General features: G+C 43.9%; 1 protein-coding gene across 1 annotated transcript in view; it reads right to left on the reverse strand.

Moving 5' to 3' along the window:
• Positions 1-8,976: 8,976 nt before the first annotated feature.
• DEAF1 (DEAF1 transcription factor) overlaps positions 8,977-15,076 on the reverse strand; it is a 43,918-nt gene continuing 37,818 nt past the window's right edge. The window contains 4 exon segments of the mRNA XM_073347137.2: positions 8,977-9,703; positions 12,975-13,064; positions 14,716-14,757; positions 14,759-14,781. Coding sequence (XP_073203238.1) covers positions 9,599-9,703; positions 12,975-13,064; positions 14,716-14,757; positions 14,759-14,781 — 260 coding nt within the window. The 3' untranslated portion in view covers positions 8,977-9,598.

Consider the following 15,076-nt stretch of genomic DNA (forward strand, 5'->3'; position numbering starts at 1 on the left):
AATAAAACAGTGTAAAACTTTACTGCCTACAAGTCCACTCAGTCCTACCTCTTATTCAGCCAATTGCCCAAACAAGTTATTTTTACATTTGCTGGAGGTAATACTGCCTGCTTCTTGTTTACAATGTCACCTGAAAGTGAGAACAAGCATTTGCATGGCACTGTTGTAGCCGGCATCGCAAGCTATTTATGTGCCAGATACGCTAAAGATTCATATGTCGCTTCAACCACCAGTCTAGCGGACATGTGTCTATACTGATGACGGATTCTGCTCCATAACGATCCAAAGCAGTGTGGACCGATGCATGTTCATTTTCAATATTTGAGTCAGATGCCACCAACAGAAGGTTGATTTTTTTTATTTTTGGTGGTTCAGGTTCTGTAATTTCTGCATCAGAGTGTTGCTCTTTGAAAGCATGCTCCACACCTTGTCCCCTTCAGATTTTTAAACCTTGGGTAGAGTGCTGTAGCTATTTTTAGCAATCTGCTACCGGAACCATCTTTGTGTTGTCAAATCTGTAGTGGAAGTGTTTTTAAACAACATATATTGGATGATCATCCGAGACTTCCGTAACACAAAATATATGGTAGAAAGCGGGTAAAACCATGGAGCAAGAGACATACAATTCTCCTCCAAGGAGTTCAGTCACAAAATTAATGAATGCATTTTTTTTTTTAACAAGCATCATCAGCATGGATATGTCCTCTGGAATGGTGGCCGAAGCATGAAGGGGCATATGAATGTTTAGCGTATCTGGCACATAAATACCTTCCTTGTAAAGCCGGCTACAAAAGTGCCATGCGAATGCCTGTTCTCACTTTCAGGTGACATTGTAAATAAGATGCAGGCAGCGTTATCTCCTGTAAATGTAAACAAACTTGTTTCTCTTATCGATTGTCTGAAAAGGACTGAGTGGATTTGTAGGCTCTAAAGTTTTATATTTTATTTTTGAATGCACTTACGTAACAACAACAACAAAATCTACATTTGTAAGTTGCACTTTCATGATAAAGAGATTTCACTACAGTACTTGTATGAAGTGAATTGAAAAATACTATTTCTTTTGTTATTTTTACAGTTCAAATATTTGTAATAAAAATTATATTAAGTGAGCACTGTACACTTTGTATTGTGCTGTAATTGAAATCAATATTTGAAAATATAGAAATACATAAAATATTTAATAAATTTCAATTGGTATTCTATTGTTTAACAGTGCAATTAAAACTGATTAATCGACAACCCTAATATATACACAAATGAGTTAGTCTATGGTTCCAAAAGGTGACAGAGTTGTAGTAATCTGTCAGCCTTGCATGTCTTTTAGGGCTAACCCAGGTTGACTGTGGGGATCTCTAGTCTCTAAGGTGCCACAAGTCCTCCTTTTCTTTTTGCGAATACAGACTAACACGGCTGTTACTCTGAAACCTGCTTCTCTTTTGTAGCTCCAGCTCTGTGAGGGTCCAAACAGCAAAAAAAAAGAGGAAAATTTTTCTGGTCAGTTATTTGTATTGCCTTCTTCCAGAATTCAAGCTGATGGGATGAGCCCTTTTGCACCTCGCTCTTCATGAGTGTGATGTCCCAAAATGGCCCATTTAGTTTTGATGGGCAGGAGACGATTGTGCCTGACTGGGTTCATGGTTACAAAGCAAAAACTTAAATATTACGTTATAGCATGTGATAAAGAGTGAGATTAATGTATGCAGCAATTTACAAGAATATCAAAGTCTAAACCCACTGTCACAAATCCAAACCCCATCTTAACCATACAACACAGAGGTGAAACAGACAAGTTTCCAGCAATGCATTCATCAATGCTCAGCTGAGGCCTAAAGCCTGGGCAAAAGCTGGCACCTGGTCTTCCAGCATCACTCAAGGTTTCTGACAGGAGATAAGGATGTATTTAAAACATATGAAAAAGAGCAAGGTCAGATTCAACACAGCCCACTTAGTGCAGGGAGCTGTGACCTAGCGAACAGAGCTCAAGGTTAGGAGCCAGGAACAGGTCAATTCTCATCCCAGCTCTGTCACTGATTTACACTGACACACCCCTTATGGTGGTCTGATTTGTCAGAGGTGTCAAGCAGCCCAAGTTCTCCTTTGAACTCGATGGGAGCTTCAGGTGTTCAACACCACTGAAAATTGGACCACAGATACCTCTCTATACCTTGACTTCCCTAGCTGTGAAAGGGGGAGAATCCTTATTACCTCACTGGAGGCGGGGGGAGAGGAGAGAGTGTGTGTGTGTGAAGATTATAAATGCTGAGTGTTAGGATCTGGGCACTGAAAATGACATAAAAGGGCAAACAAACAAAATACAAGTGGAAAGGAGTACTTGTGGCACCTTAGAGACTAACCAATTTATTTGAGCATAAGCTTTCGTGAGCTACAGCTCACTTCCTCAGATGCATATCGTGGAAACTGCAGCAGACTTTATATATACACAGAGAATATGAAACAATACCTCCTCCCACCCCACTGTCCTGCTGGTAATAGCTTATCTAAAGTGATCATCAGGTGGGCCATTTCCAGCACAAATCCAGGTTTGTGCTCTGCTTCTGTGAGACAGGGGAATTGCCCTGCCACAGAGAGAGGATTTCATTCCGACAGTACCACAGCCATCAGACTGTTGCATATGAAGCTGTTAAATGCTTTGACTTTCATTAGAATCCAGATGTTCATTTCCCCCTGAACTCTCACAGCTGGAGTTTCAACTGTTCCATTCTTTCTAATGATCTCCTGAAATACTAAGTTTCAGAGTAACAGCCGTGTTAGTCTGTATTCGCAAAAAGAAAAGGAGGACTTGTGGCACCTTAGAGACTAACCAATTTATTAGAGCATAAGCTTTCGTGAGCTACAGCTCACTTCCTCAGATGCATATCGTGGAAACTGCAGCAGGCTTTATATATACACAGAGAATATGAAACAATACCTATTCCCACCCCACTGTCCTGCTGGTAATAGCTTATCTAAAGTGATTTCCAGCACAAATCCAGGTTTTCTCACCCTCCACCCCCCCACACAAATTCACTCTCCTGCTGGTGATAGCCCATCCAAAGTGACAACTCTTTACACAATGTGCATGACAATCAAGCTGGGCTATTTCCTGCATAAATCCAGGTTGGATACTATTAATTTAGGCTTAAATAGAGACTTGGAGTGGCTAAGTCATTATGCAAGGTAGCCTGTTTCCTCTTGTTTTTTCCTACCCCCCCCCCCCCAGATGTTCTGGTTTAACTTGGATTTTAACTTGAAGAGTGGTCAGTTTGGATGAGCTATTACCAGCAGGAGAGTGAGTTTGTGTGTGTATGGGGGTGGGGGGGATGTGAGAACCTGGATTTATGCAGGAAATAGCCCAGCTTGATTGTCATGCACATTGTGTAAAGAGTTGTCACTTTGGATGGGCTATCACCAGCAGGAGAGTGAATTTGTGTGGGGGGGTGGAGGGTGAGAAAACCTGGATTTGTGCTGGAAATCACTTTAGATAAGCTATTACCAGCAGGACAGTGGGGTGGGAATAGGTATTGTTTCATATTCTCTGTGTATATATAAAGCCTGCTGCAGTTTCCACGATATGCATCTGAGGAAGTGAGCTGTAGCTCACGAAAGCTTATGCTCTAATAAATTGGTTAGTCTCTAAGGTGCCACAAGTCCTCCTTTTCTTTTTGAAATACTAAGCAAACTCTGATGAGAGGGACCCTGCTGCTTCCTGACAAACACATAGGGGTGGTAAGTAGTGGAAGAAAGCCAATTTGCAGGCTAGTTGAAGCTCCTTTCTAATTAGCTGGCAGCTTTGCAAGGAGAGCCAGGCTCAGCAATAAACCAATGCTCTCATTTTTATAACAGATTACCCTAGGCTTACTCCCAACATGGTCAGTCCCTGGAAAGTTTGTTTTTACGCCATATACATATCAGGACTGTCACATCTGGTATCCTCTGCCTTTGCTGGAGTGTCTTTGGGAACATTCACACCCTAAGGGAAGGGGCTAGGAGCACTGAACACTTAATGCAGACTAGTGTTAATTAGGCATTGGAGTTAAATGGACATTAAAGTTTGAAGTCTCACTAAAAGCAGCAGCCCCTTTCAAAGGCTACCCCGTCAAGCTGCTATGAATTCATGAGCGCCCCAAGTGCAATTCACTAGGCAGAAAGCCTTGTCTGGTCTCGCACTTTCACCAATGCTAGCACTGGTTCAGCTGATGCAGCGGTAGCATGAAATTCCCATTAGTGGGAAAGTTGGAGACGTCCCCTCGGCCATGGGGGAATCGTTTTCGACTGTGCAAAGCAAGCACTTTTCTTTTTCCTCATTGAACTCTTTCAGGCTTGCTTAGCCCTCCAAAAGCAGCACACAGGAAAGGGGCACAAGGCCCCGTTTACTTATTTTTGCAACTCACTTTTAAAAGTGAGCAGAACAGTGCTTAAAAATGACGCAAGCTGTGAACAATCCAGAGAGGCAGACTGAAAAACATCAAATTTGCAATGTAAAGAGAGAGCTGGAAATCAGCTCCTTCCTGTCCCTCCCATGGCCTGTGCTTCCCTGGCTGGTGCTAATGGAAAAATAGCTCTGGGAATGGGGATTTTGTCTTTGCTGGGTTTGAAGATACTACCGCCATCATAGTGAGGTTATGGCTAGACACTAACAATTTGCCCCCTCAGCCAGGGATACACATGATCTTCCCTGGGTAAGATCTGCTCCACCCCAAAAATCCATCCCTATCCATCAAATCCTCCCTCCCTCCCCATACCCAGCAACTCTTCCATCCCCTCCCTTGACAACAGTGCTTCCCCTGTCCCTGTCCCTCCCTGAGACAGCTCCTCTTCCTCACCATAGCACTGGCAGGTGGTTGTCCTGTGAGCGGGTCCCCTGTGGGGCAGATCTGGAAAGTGAACAAGGAACGGAGGTGCTCTCACCTAGCTCTTGGGAGAGGGAAGCAGCTCTCCTTTGGCCGTTGGGTGGGGGGAAGAGAGCTCCAGGCCCTCTCCCTGTACCAGCTTGGCCTCATTTCTCCTTCTCCTGTCACACAGCTGAAGCAGCCAGCATGGCCAACAGAGGGGGAGAGCATGGTGCACCCCCGAATGCACATTGAGCAGCTGGAGGCCTTTGTAGCAGCACTGGGAGAGCTGAATGCTTCACTGAGCAGAGCCAGCTCTAGCATTCTGAGTGGGCTGTGACATGTTTTTCTGCTACCTTCCCCACTGTGTCCCAGAGTCTGTCCAGACTCCCTCCCTTGTCCCCCAAGCCCATCACTGCTGACAGAATCCCAGGACATTCTTCCCCCCTGCTCCCCGTCTTAGCCCTCGTGCTGGGAACAGGAAGATGGATCCACATTCCCAACACAGGGCTCCCCAGGCAGGGCCCCAAAGTCCTTTGACTGTGGCCTGAAGGGCCATGTCAGCTCTTTGGCTGCAGACTTTCACTGTACCACAAGAACACTTGCTTCCTGAGCCACAGTGGGCCAAATCCATCCCTGGGGGGGAGGGATAGCTCAGTGGTTTGAGCACTGGCCTGCTAAACCCAGGGTTGTGAATTCAATCCTTTAGGGATCTGGGGCAAAAATTGGGGATTGGTCCTGCTTTGAGCAGGAGGTTGGAGGAGATGACCTCCTGAGGTCCCTTCCAACCCTGCTATTCTCTGACTCTATTAACTTCTCCCAGGGGTGAGTTGGGCCCACTTTGCCGTGCACCGGCACACCGATACTGGCCTCAGAATTAATTCCCTCGCCTCCTGAAGCCGGGCAGTAAGATTTTCCTTCTGCAATTTGAGCGATACAATTGTGGGCCTGTCAGTTTCCCCCAACATGGCAGGTGCCTTTATATACAGCTAATTCCAGCAGTTGACATAATCCGTGTGCAGCCCCACAACATCCCAGCAGGAGGGACTTCATGCCGTGACACAAGTGTTCCAGAAAATGCTTCGCAGCTCCCGTGCGTTATTTCCCACTGAGTTTAGAGGAGATGTTTGACTGGGGTTTCCGGCCTTTTGATTCAAATGATTTTGCAAATAAGAAACTCAGGGCTGTGGGAAGTCTGGCAGGGGAAAACAGGAAACTGGGGTCGGAATCAGGAGATATGAAAATATTTTAATAATAAAAAGAGAGCGGAGACAGTGGAGTCAAGAGGTTAGAGCAGGGGAATGGGGGTGAGTGAAAACAGCAAGGGTGAAATCCTGGCCCCATTGAAGTCAATGGGAGTTTTGTCATTGACTGCAGCAGGGCCTCCATTTCACCACTGGATTCTATTTATGGCTTCACCACTAATACACGTTAGCTTGGGCAAGTCTCTCATTCTGTGCCTCGGTTTCCCCCCCCCTCAGGAGGTCACAAGGTTATTACATGGAGGGGGGGGTCATGAGCTGTCAACCTCCACCCCAACCCCTGCTTGCCTCCAGCATTTATAAATAGATTAAAGTGTTTTTAATTTATTAGCGGGGTCGTACTCAGAGGCTTGCTGTGGGAAATGGTTCGCCCTCCAACAGTAGCAGTATGAAACTATTTCTCTCTCTCTCTCTCTCTGGTGGCGCATAAAGTCCCTTACAATATAATGAACCTGACAGGGGTAAAAACGAGGGGAAGGGGGGGTTGGCCGGGGGGAGAAAAAAAAAAAAGCCATGAAAATAGTTATTTCAAGTCTAAAAGTGAAGAGCCTGTAAAGTCTGCAATATTAACACTCAAAGGTGCTATTTTCAAACTAATCTTCCTGTTACCTAAGGCCTCTCTTCTGTGTTCTGGTGTGAGATGCTGTGGCAAGGCACAGTTGCACTTTGTTTATTCTGCCAAAATAAGATAATGTCTTTGTCAAGAGCTTTACACTAACTTGAAGCCACAACTTTGCTTCTGATGAACTCAGAAGTATCTCAAGAAAGTTTTGCTTTCTAGCATTTATTAAGCAGATGGGGGACCAACCCAAGAATGGGAACCAAGCATAGTTTAGGTCATGAAAAGGAACAAGCCAAGCCACCCTGAATATGCTCCAATTACCTATGAGAAGTCACAGAATATTTCCTTTTCCCCAATATGGTCTGGATTGAGATCAATAACTCTTCACACAGACTGCCAGACAGCCATCAGATAGCGACTGATAATCATTACCACCAACCTGTGTTGGATTTCAATCATCCTCCTATGGAAAAGGGCTTCATGTTCCATCACAACTATCTTCCAAACCATCCAGTTCTTCTTGGTAGCAGCTGGAGCTCCAGACAAGAGACTGTTATTGGTAGAAGCAATCTTACTCAAGAGAGACCATATGTGATACCAGCAGTACAGGAGCCCAACATGAGAGATTACAAACCAGTTTCCACCTTGTTAAAATAAATACTGGTTTACTATTACAATAACTTTAGGGTCCCTAGATTATAAAGCCAGAAAGGACCATTATGATCATCTCATCTGACCTCCTACATAACAGGTCATGGAGTTTCACCAAACAGTTCTTGCATCAGTCCCCTCACTTCTGCCCATGTATCAGTCTACTGACTGGGACTGTGCTTAAATTTTAAGCCAGGACATCAGCTCTATGATGAGTGACACTAGTTCATGTTCAATGAACAGAAACAATGGCTAAGGCACATCAGTAGAAGGTTCCAGGCCTGTATCAAAAAAAGCACTGAGGAAGAATTTTTCACAGGTTGATGGCAAGCCTCAGGTCAGTGTATTACAGTAACTCCTCGCTTAACATTGTAGTTATGCTCCTGAAAAATGCAACTTTACGCGAAACGATATTAAGCGAATCCAATTTCCCCATAAGAATTAATGTAAATAGAGGTGGTTAGGTTCTAGGGAAACTTTTTTCACCAGACAAAAGACAAATATATATATACACACACAGTATAAGTTTTAAACAAACAATTTAATACTGTATACAGCAATGATGATTGTGAAGCTTGGTTGAGGTGGTGGAGTCAGAGGGTGGAAGAGGGTATTTCCCAGGGAATATCTTACTGCTAGATGATGATCTAGCACTCCCCTGAGCCCTCAAGGATTAAAACATTGTTGTAAATGTAGCCCCACACTCTACAAGGCAGCCCACATGGAGGGAGGGGAGACAGCATGGCTGACAGAGAGAGAGAGAGAGAGATGTGCATTGCCCCTTTAAGTAAGCTGCTCCACTCTAAGTACATTGCCTTTTTAAGTAGATCAGCATGTTGAGACAGCAGCTGCTGCCAGCAAGCTCCCTCCGTCCTGAGCCCTGTCATGTCCCCCCCGCTCTATGGTGATGGGGTAAGCAGGGGTAGGAGCAGGGGGGAGGGGGACACCCTGACATTAGCCCCCTTCTTCTCCCCCCCGCACAGCAAGCAGCTCCAAGGCAGAAGGCAGGAGCAGCACATGGCAGTGCGGGGAGGGACAGCTGAACTGCAGGCAATTGATGGCCTGCTGGGTGGCTGCCGCACAGGGAACTTACGGGAGCGGGGAGCTGATAGGGGGGCTGCCGGCCCACCCTGGTTCCAAGTCCCCACCACTAGCTGCAACGGGCTGCTCTGCCTGCCAGCAGTGGACAAAGCAGGTGGCTGCCAAACAATGTTATAAGGGAGCATTGCGCAACTTTAAATGAGCATGTTTCCTAACTGATCAACAACATAACAACGAAAAACGTTAACCGGGATGACGTTAAGTGAGGAGTTACTGTACTCTTACACAGGAGTCTGGGACACTTAGCCTGGCTAGTCTAAGTCACTAAAAGGGATTTAATTGAATTAGCCATTTTTGTAGAGACTTACTTAATGGTTCAGCATTTTGTTTTAATCGCTGCAGTGAAGTCCCGATGTCAGTACACTAATGCCAGGAAAGAAACCATTTTATACTCTTACTTTGGCTCAGGTAGATCCAATTTTGGCAAGACGACTGCCACAAAAAGGCAGCTGAGAAACACCAGCGTCATGAAACTTCACCTTACTGTGCTGAGCAAAATATGTCCACGCTGTCTGTTTAACAGTGCTCTGGCAAACACACTTGGTGTAAAAGGAATGTTACAGATATGTGCTTTCATGATTTCACTGTATTTTGTTTAACAACATGACATCTTCTGTTTATATACACATGCAGAATTTCCAATATGTAAAACTTTGCCCTGGAAGAAAAAATGAATCAGAAAAAGGACTTCTAGTGACAGAATATAGTTTATGATGTACGTTTTTAAAGACAATTAAATTAAACAAATGAAGGAAGATTTGTTTTTTCAAATGAGAGGTAGGGTAGCATGGGGTGGAATGGAACACTGGCACATCTTAACTTTCACTCCAACCACTGTAGATGGCCCTCAAGAGAGATGGCTCTAACATTGTAATCTGCAACGGAGGGGTTTCAAAGTCTTGCAAGCTTAACTTCACAGTCCAAAATTCCTTCAAGTGAGGATGGCCTCCTGATCAGCAAGTCTAGTTATTTTTCCCAGATCACATATCTTTAGTGTCTCCTTTGCTAAGATTCTGTGTAGACCTCCAAAATGCAAATGATGTCACAGTGCTCAAGCATCTTCATAAGACGAGCTCCCTGAAGAGAAGAGTTCAGTTTCCAGACATCCAGCAATACGAGCTCCCATCCAGCTTGCTGATCCAGCCAAGCACCTTCCCTTGTTCTTTTCTGGGACCTCAGAAGTAGATTTTTCAGACAGAGACTTTCTCCATGACACTGTCTGTGACGTGCACCTCATCCGCTTGCACTGTGACTGTGGCTGACTGACCGCACATGTGCTGGTGATCCTTCCAATCCTGCAAAGGAGCACGCAGAGAGAATGTGAAAAGAGACAGCGGCAGGAGACTGTAGGTATATCTAAAGAGCAAAAAAAAAAAAAAAAAAAAAATCAAACCTGTGGCAGTTACTCTCAGAGCCCAGATCAACTAACTTGGGCTTCAGAGCCTGGGCTCCAGCCAGAGCCTGGGCTCCAGCCAGAGCCTCTACATTACTCTGTTTAGCTCTGCTACGCAAGCGTAAGTCAGCTGACGTGGGCTCCGAGATTCCCCACTGCTGGTCTTTTCTGCTATGTAGATGTACCCTGTATGATCTCGTGAAAGCGAACAGCAGTAGCACCAGATATGGACTTGAGAACTTATTTTTATAGAATGTCTGTTTCCTCAAAGAATCTGTAAATATTTATCAGGCTTTATAAACCGTATTAAGGAACTGCTTCCCCTGACACTGGGCTGAAATTCAGCCACTGCTTAACAGTGCACAGAAAACAATACCAATTTAGGAGAGGACATAAGGAATAAAATATCCTACTGAAATCACAAAGGGAATTTAAATAGGCAGAAGGTCAATTCTCCCAATTGGAATTTAGTCAGGACACAAGTCAGCTACCCCACCATTGTGAAAAACACAGCAGGAGTTTTAATTATCACAAAATGAGGAGGACCTTGGTTGTAACCCTCATCTGAAAAACAACACAGCTCACTTCTCTCATTGTGCTGGGGCACTGTTTCACTATGAACAGGGGACAGTTGGCCTTGACCAATATCCCTCTCTGGTAATATCCTCTCTTATCTGCTGGTTTCCTATTCAAATATTAATCAAATCCAACCCTGCTTAGCTCATGAGATGTGATGGGATCACAGACCAGGAAGGGAAGGAGGCAGATCATAAATGAACTTGTCTAATATATACCAGCAAGAGAAGACAGAGTTTGGGGTTGCAGCTACAAATAGCTGGATTAAACTACTGTACTGTATTTTTTCAGCATCAGCAGCGGGCGAGGTGTTTTGTTCGTTTGGAGAAGGCACCTGCATTGTCTAGTAAGAAAGTGAAATCGTGACTGTTCAGTATTTTACAGTGAACAGCTTGCGTTATGTTGTGTATGTTACATTGAGGTAATCTGATGGGACTGCTGCCCTGAGACTCTCAAGAAAATGACTTGTAGGTTTTAGGAGGATATTGCAGCAAACATTCATTCATTTTTTGACTATTTTGACAATTGCATTCTAAGTGGGAAATACAGCAGTAATTACTATTCAAGTCAAAACCAGGCAAACAGGATACAAGAAGAGCATTAATTTGTTTAGTATTTAAAAAATTGTTTGTTCTCACTGCATTTGGCTTCAACCAACCGGACTGAATTAGGACATGCTCCAAGAACATAACTGGCTAAACTAAATTTTTGGTTCACCTTTAAGTTCTGGCAAGAACAGGTCCAAAATGTGCCAGTAAACAAGATGTGAGGAACACACAGCACAGAAGATTTAAAAATGTTATTAAAGCTAATGTTAAAATTGTATAATACACAGGTTAAGAAAAGAGTGTCTGTACACCTGGGTATAGTGCTTAAATTATCCCAGGTTGGTTTAAAAGTCATACAATACCACCACACCTTTCCATATTTGTTTTTCCCTCCTGGGAAACCCTGAGTTATTTCTTGGTTTGCTTAAACCATGCCACAATCCATTAATTTGTATTATCACCAATGGCAGAGATCTCATGCTACCTATGGTATCAGTAACACCACAGACCAATGTATTCTGGCAAGTTGTTAAAGCAGGAAGAGCCAGGGCAGGGTACACATTAAATCTTATTTCTGTGCCTCTGGGACATTTTGGGGATCACTCAGGCCAGTGAGGGGTTCTATCACCACCTGCCCTGTCACCCTGAGTGCCTCAGTGTGATGCTGTTATGAGTCAGAGCCCTGACACCAGCAGCCAGCCTATAAGCATACAGGTCTGATCCTGGCTTCCCCCAGCCTAGCTATGCCTTGCAGCCCTTCTGATCCAGAATCTCCCCAAATCCATCTACCCTATGTTGTTAACTCCCAGACACTCAGACTTCTCCCCTTCGGTTCATCACCCCTGGCGGAGTGAAACCTGACCCCTTTAGCAGGTCATTGTGGGACACACTCCCCACAGTTTGCACAACAGAGACCTGTTTGGGATAAAAATAAACAAAAGGTTTATTTAATTAGAAAAATGCAAGCCGTCACAGCCTCATGTGCCTGACAATTCACTTGGTGAGGGGGTCAGGACCTGTTTCAGGCCTGACCTGGATTTTTATTTTACCTTGGGAGTTCACCTTGAACAGCTGAGTTGCCAATCTTAGAAAACCCTCTCCAAATATTACAAACAGAGGGGTGGTAGCAACATCAATGAACATGTAATTGACACGCAGGCACAGGTTAAGTGTGCAGTGTATACATGGGGCATGCATGAGGTTACAATGAAGGTTGTGTGTTACACCATGAGGGAGATTAACGTGTTGTGTGGGTGTGTTTCCTTTATCAGTTGGCACTTGAAGGAGACTCCTAATGACAATGCAGAGTCTGTCAGAGTCAGTGGAAATGTGTCGTGTGAGCATTAGGGGACAGTTAACTTATTTCCTTGTTTTTTTAGGGATTGCATGATGAGAGATGTCACACTTAACTACCCTTAATCTCTTTTTAAAGGAAGTTTTAGTTTCTGCGATACAGATAAATGATGCACATAAACAGAAGAACTTCACTGAAAATGGTCTCATTTTCCTCACCTCTACTGTGGCTTCTCTCTGATTGGCAGGGTCTGTTTGGTATACTGCCCCAGCATGCTCTCTGCTGGTGACGTCACAACCACCACAGCTCAGCACTGGAACATGCAGGCAGGCTGGCTATAGGGACACATACGTCCCAGTTGTATATTTGCCTTTTAAAAAAATATGATTGACAAACTTACAAGAGGTGACAGACCCTGGGGATGGTAAACAGAAAAAACACGAATAACCTAAAAAATGCGGGAAAAACTCCCCAAGAACAAGAATGACCATGCTCTTACAGGCAGCCTGTATGTTCTCAGTCATGGGTGTAATGCTGAGTGCCTGCTGAGATTACAGTGTGAACAGCAGCCATGATCTGTCAGGTCTGCAACCTGTAGACTCGCATTAGAAGATAAGCTCACATATACTAATATGCTGGCCAGTCCTCTTTACCCTGCTTATTTGGGGGTATTCAGTACATGCTTGAACCTGTTTCGCCAGCTATGCTGATTGCCTTTAGACAGTGGTATCTGTGACTTATAAAGAATCCATTACCTTCCGCTGGCAGAAAGTTGAGCAGTAATTGACTTTATGGCATCCGGTGCACTCATTCATTGCCTCCCGACCACAGTTTACACAGGACTGCTGCAAAAAAAGGACAAAGTGGCCGGGTCAGGGATGACAAAAAGCTAGATGCTTTCAACTCAAACAGTAGTTTGAAGGCTGAAGCTCATAGCAGTGCAAAGGAAAAAGCAGCATAATGGCTCAGGGAACAGTTTTGGAAATCCACTCTCCCTTCCATCTTAGCTTAAGTCCCTTCAGAAAGCAAAACAATTTTGAACCAGCATAGCGATTTCCCAGTACTCCATCCGTCTGCCTCTCTGAAGAGCAAACAGCGACCCAAAGCTATGAATCAGACCCTGGGACATTGGGGAAACCTTGCAATATATCACACAGAGGCTCCTCCCACAGTGTTTTACTTAAGCTGACCTGATGTATCTGAACACGCTGTCAGCCAATGGAGGTATATACAACTCTTCATTACAGAGGATTCCTTTCAGAATCCACCAACAAGCTCTTTACATATCTCTCCAGGCAGAAGTTTAACCCTTCAGCCTCCTTCAGATAAACTCAGGGTTTAACAAGAATGGACCAGGTACTCAAACAGGCTTGGAAAAGGGAACTTCATCTAAAATTAGCTGCAGGTAAGTGTTAAGTATGCATCGCTCTAGTGGAACCGTCACAGACAGATATACTCTAACCCCCAGCTGGGCTCCCCAATTTTCATTACAGATACATAACAAAAACTTTTATTTTACCAGTGTGCTTAGCTCCTTTACACCAGTTTATTACTGGCCCTGACTGTGATAGAAAGGTGTGCATGGAAGTTCAAATAGCTGGCTCACACACCACATTGAATTTTCTCTGATTTTCACAAGGGGAGGGGGGGATCCTACATACATGGAACATTATGTGAAGCAACATCTAGGCACATGAAGACAAAATGAGGACTGAATTTCTGCTTTCCTGGCTTTACTAATTGAAAAGAACATGATTGCTAATATGATCGAAACAGCAATTTCCTAACAGGGAAGAGAGACAGAAGGAAAAAAGGCTATTTTAGAAGCACAGACCCAGAACCTGGGGGTAACTGCACCATCTCTCTTCATACAGAAAGGATGAATGGATTCTGTAACTGCAACACCTAGCTTCATAAATATTTTGATGTCCATTGCTTTATCCCTATCTCAATAAAACTTCAATTAAAAATGAAAAGAGCTGTATATTTAAGTGGGAGGATCACTTAACCCGGGCAGTCAGGGTACATTTTTTTTACAGCTCATTCAGTTTCCAACTCATCAAATTACTGATGTGTCATTAGCAAGTCGGAGAAATGGTGTAATGCCATCACAGGAAGTAGTTCTTGGCTGTGAATATATTGTCACACTGCGGCAACATTAACACAAGCCATATTTAGTTTAGCTGCTGCTTCTCTCTTTCAGGCACAACTGATTTAACATCCAGACCCCTATTAACACTCAGCTCATTCACACTGTCTGTTTGCATCTTATCTGCATACCTAGAAATAAAGCCAGTTCAATAAAACTATATTCAGATAGTGCTAACGTTCAGACATAAATGCATAAAAGCCAGGGAGAGAGTTAAAGCTCCCACACCTCATGTGAACTCATCCCCACTGATCCTCAGCAAAGTCAGTCTTTGCTAAAGAACACTCTTAAAGCATGTGACATTTACAGCTGGGATTTAAAGGCTGCAACAGCAGTCTTGTTCTTACCTTGATGATAATTTCTGTTTTACCATCGACATCTTCAGTTTGTTGAAATAACTGGTTTTGATATTGCTGCAATGAAAGAGACATTGGAACCATTACTTGGTAAATGTATCATGATTGTAAGGTGTGGCAGCACAGGGAGCTGTTTATATCAAATGATTAGTGTGCCTCGGCGTGGTGGTAATATAAATAATAAAGATACCATTACTTGAGCTCATTCTTTTGCACTACTGGATTGGGGGCATCTGAATGAGCCATTACCATTCCTTAAAAGAAAGTGACACTGTGGGGTCCACTCGAGGTAAGCAAAAGAGCCTGCATGAAGACGTTTTGCTTTGATCAGACATCCCGGTTAATTGCTCAC

Source organism: Lepidochelys kempii, chromosome 6, assembly GCF_965140285.1.
Source record: "Lepidochelys kempii isolate rLepKem1 chromosome 6, rLepKem1.hap1, whole genome shotgun sequence".
Taxonomy (NCBI): domain Eukaryota; kingdom Metazoa; phylum Chordata; order Testudines; family Cheloniidae; genus Lepidochelys; species Lepidochelys kempii.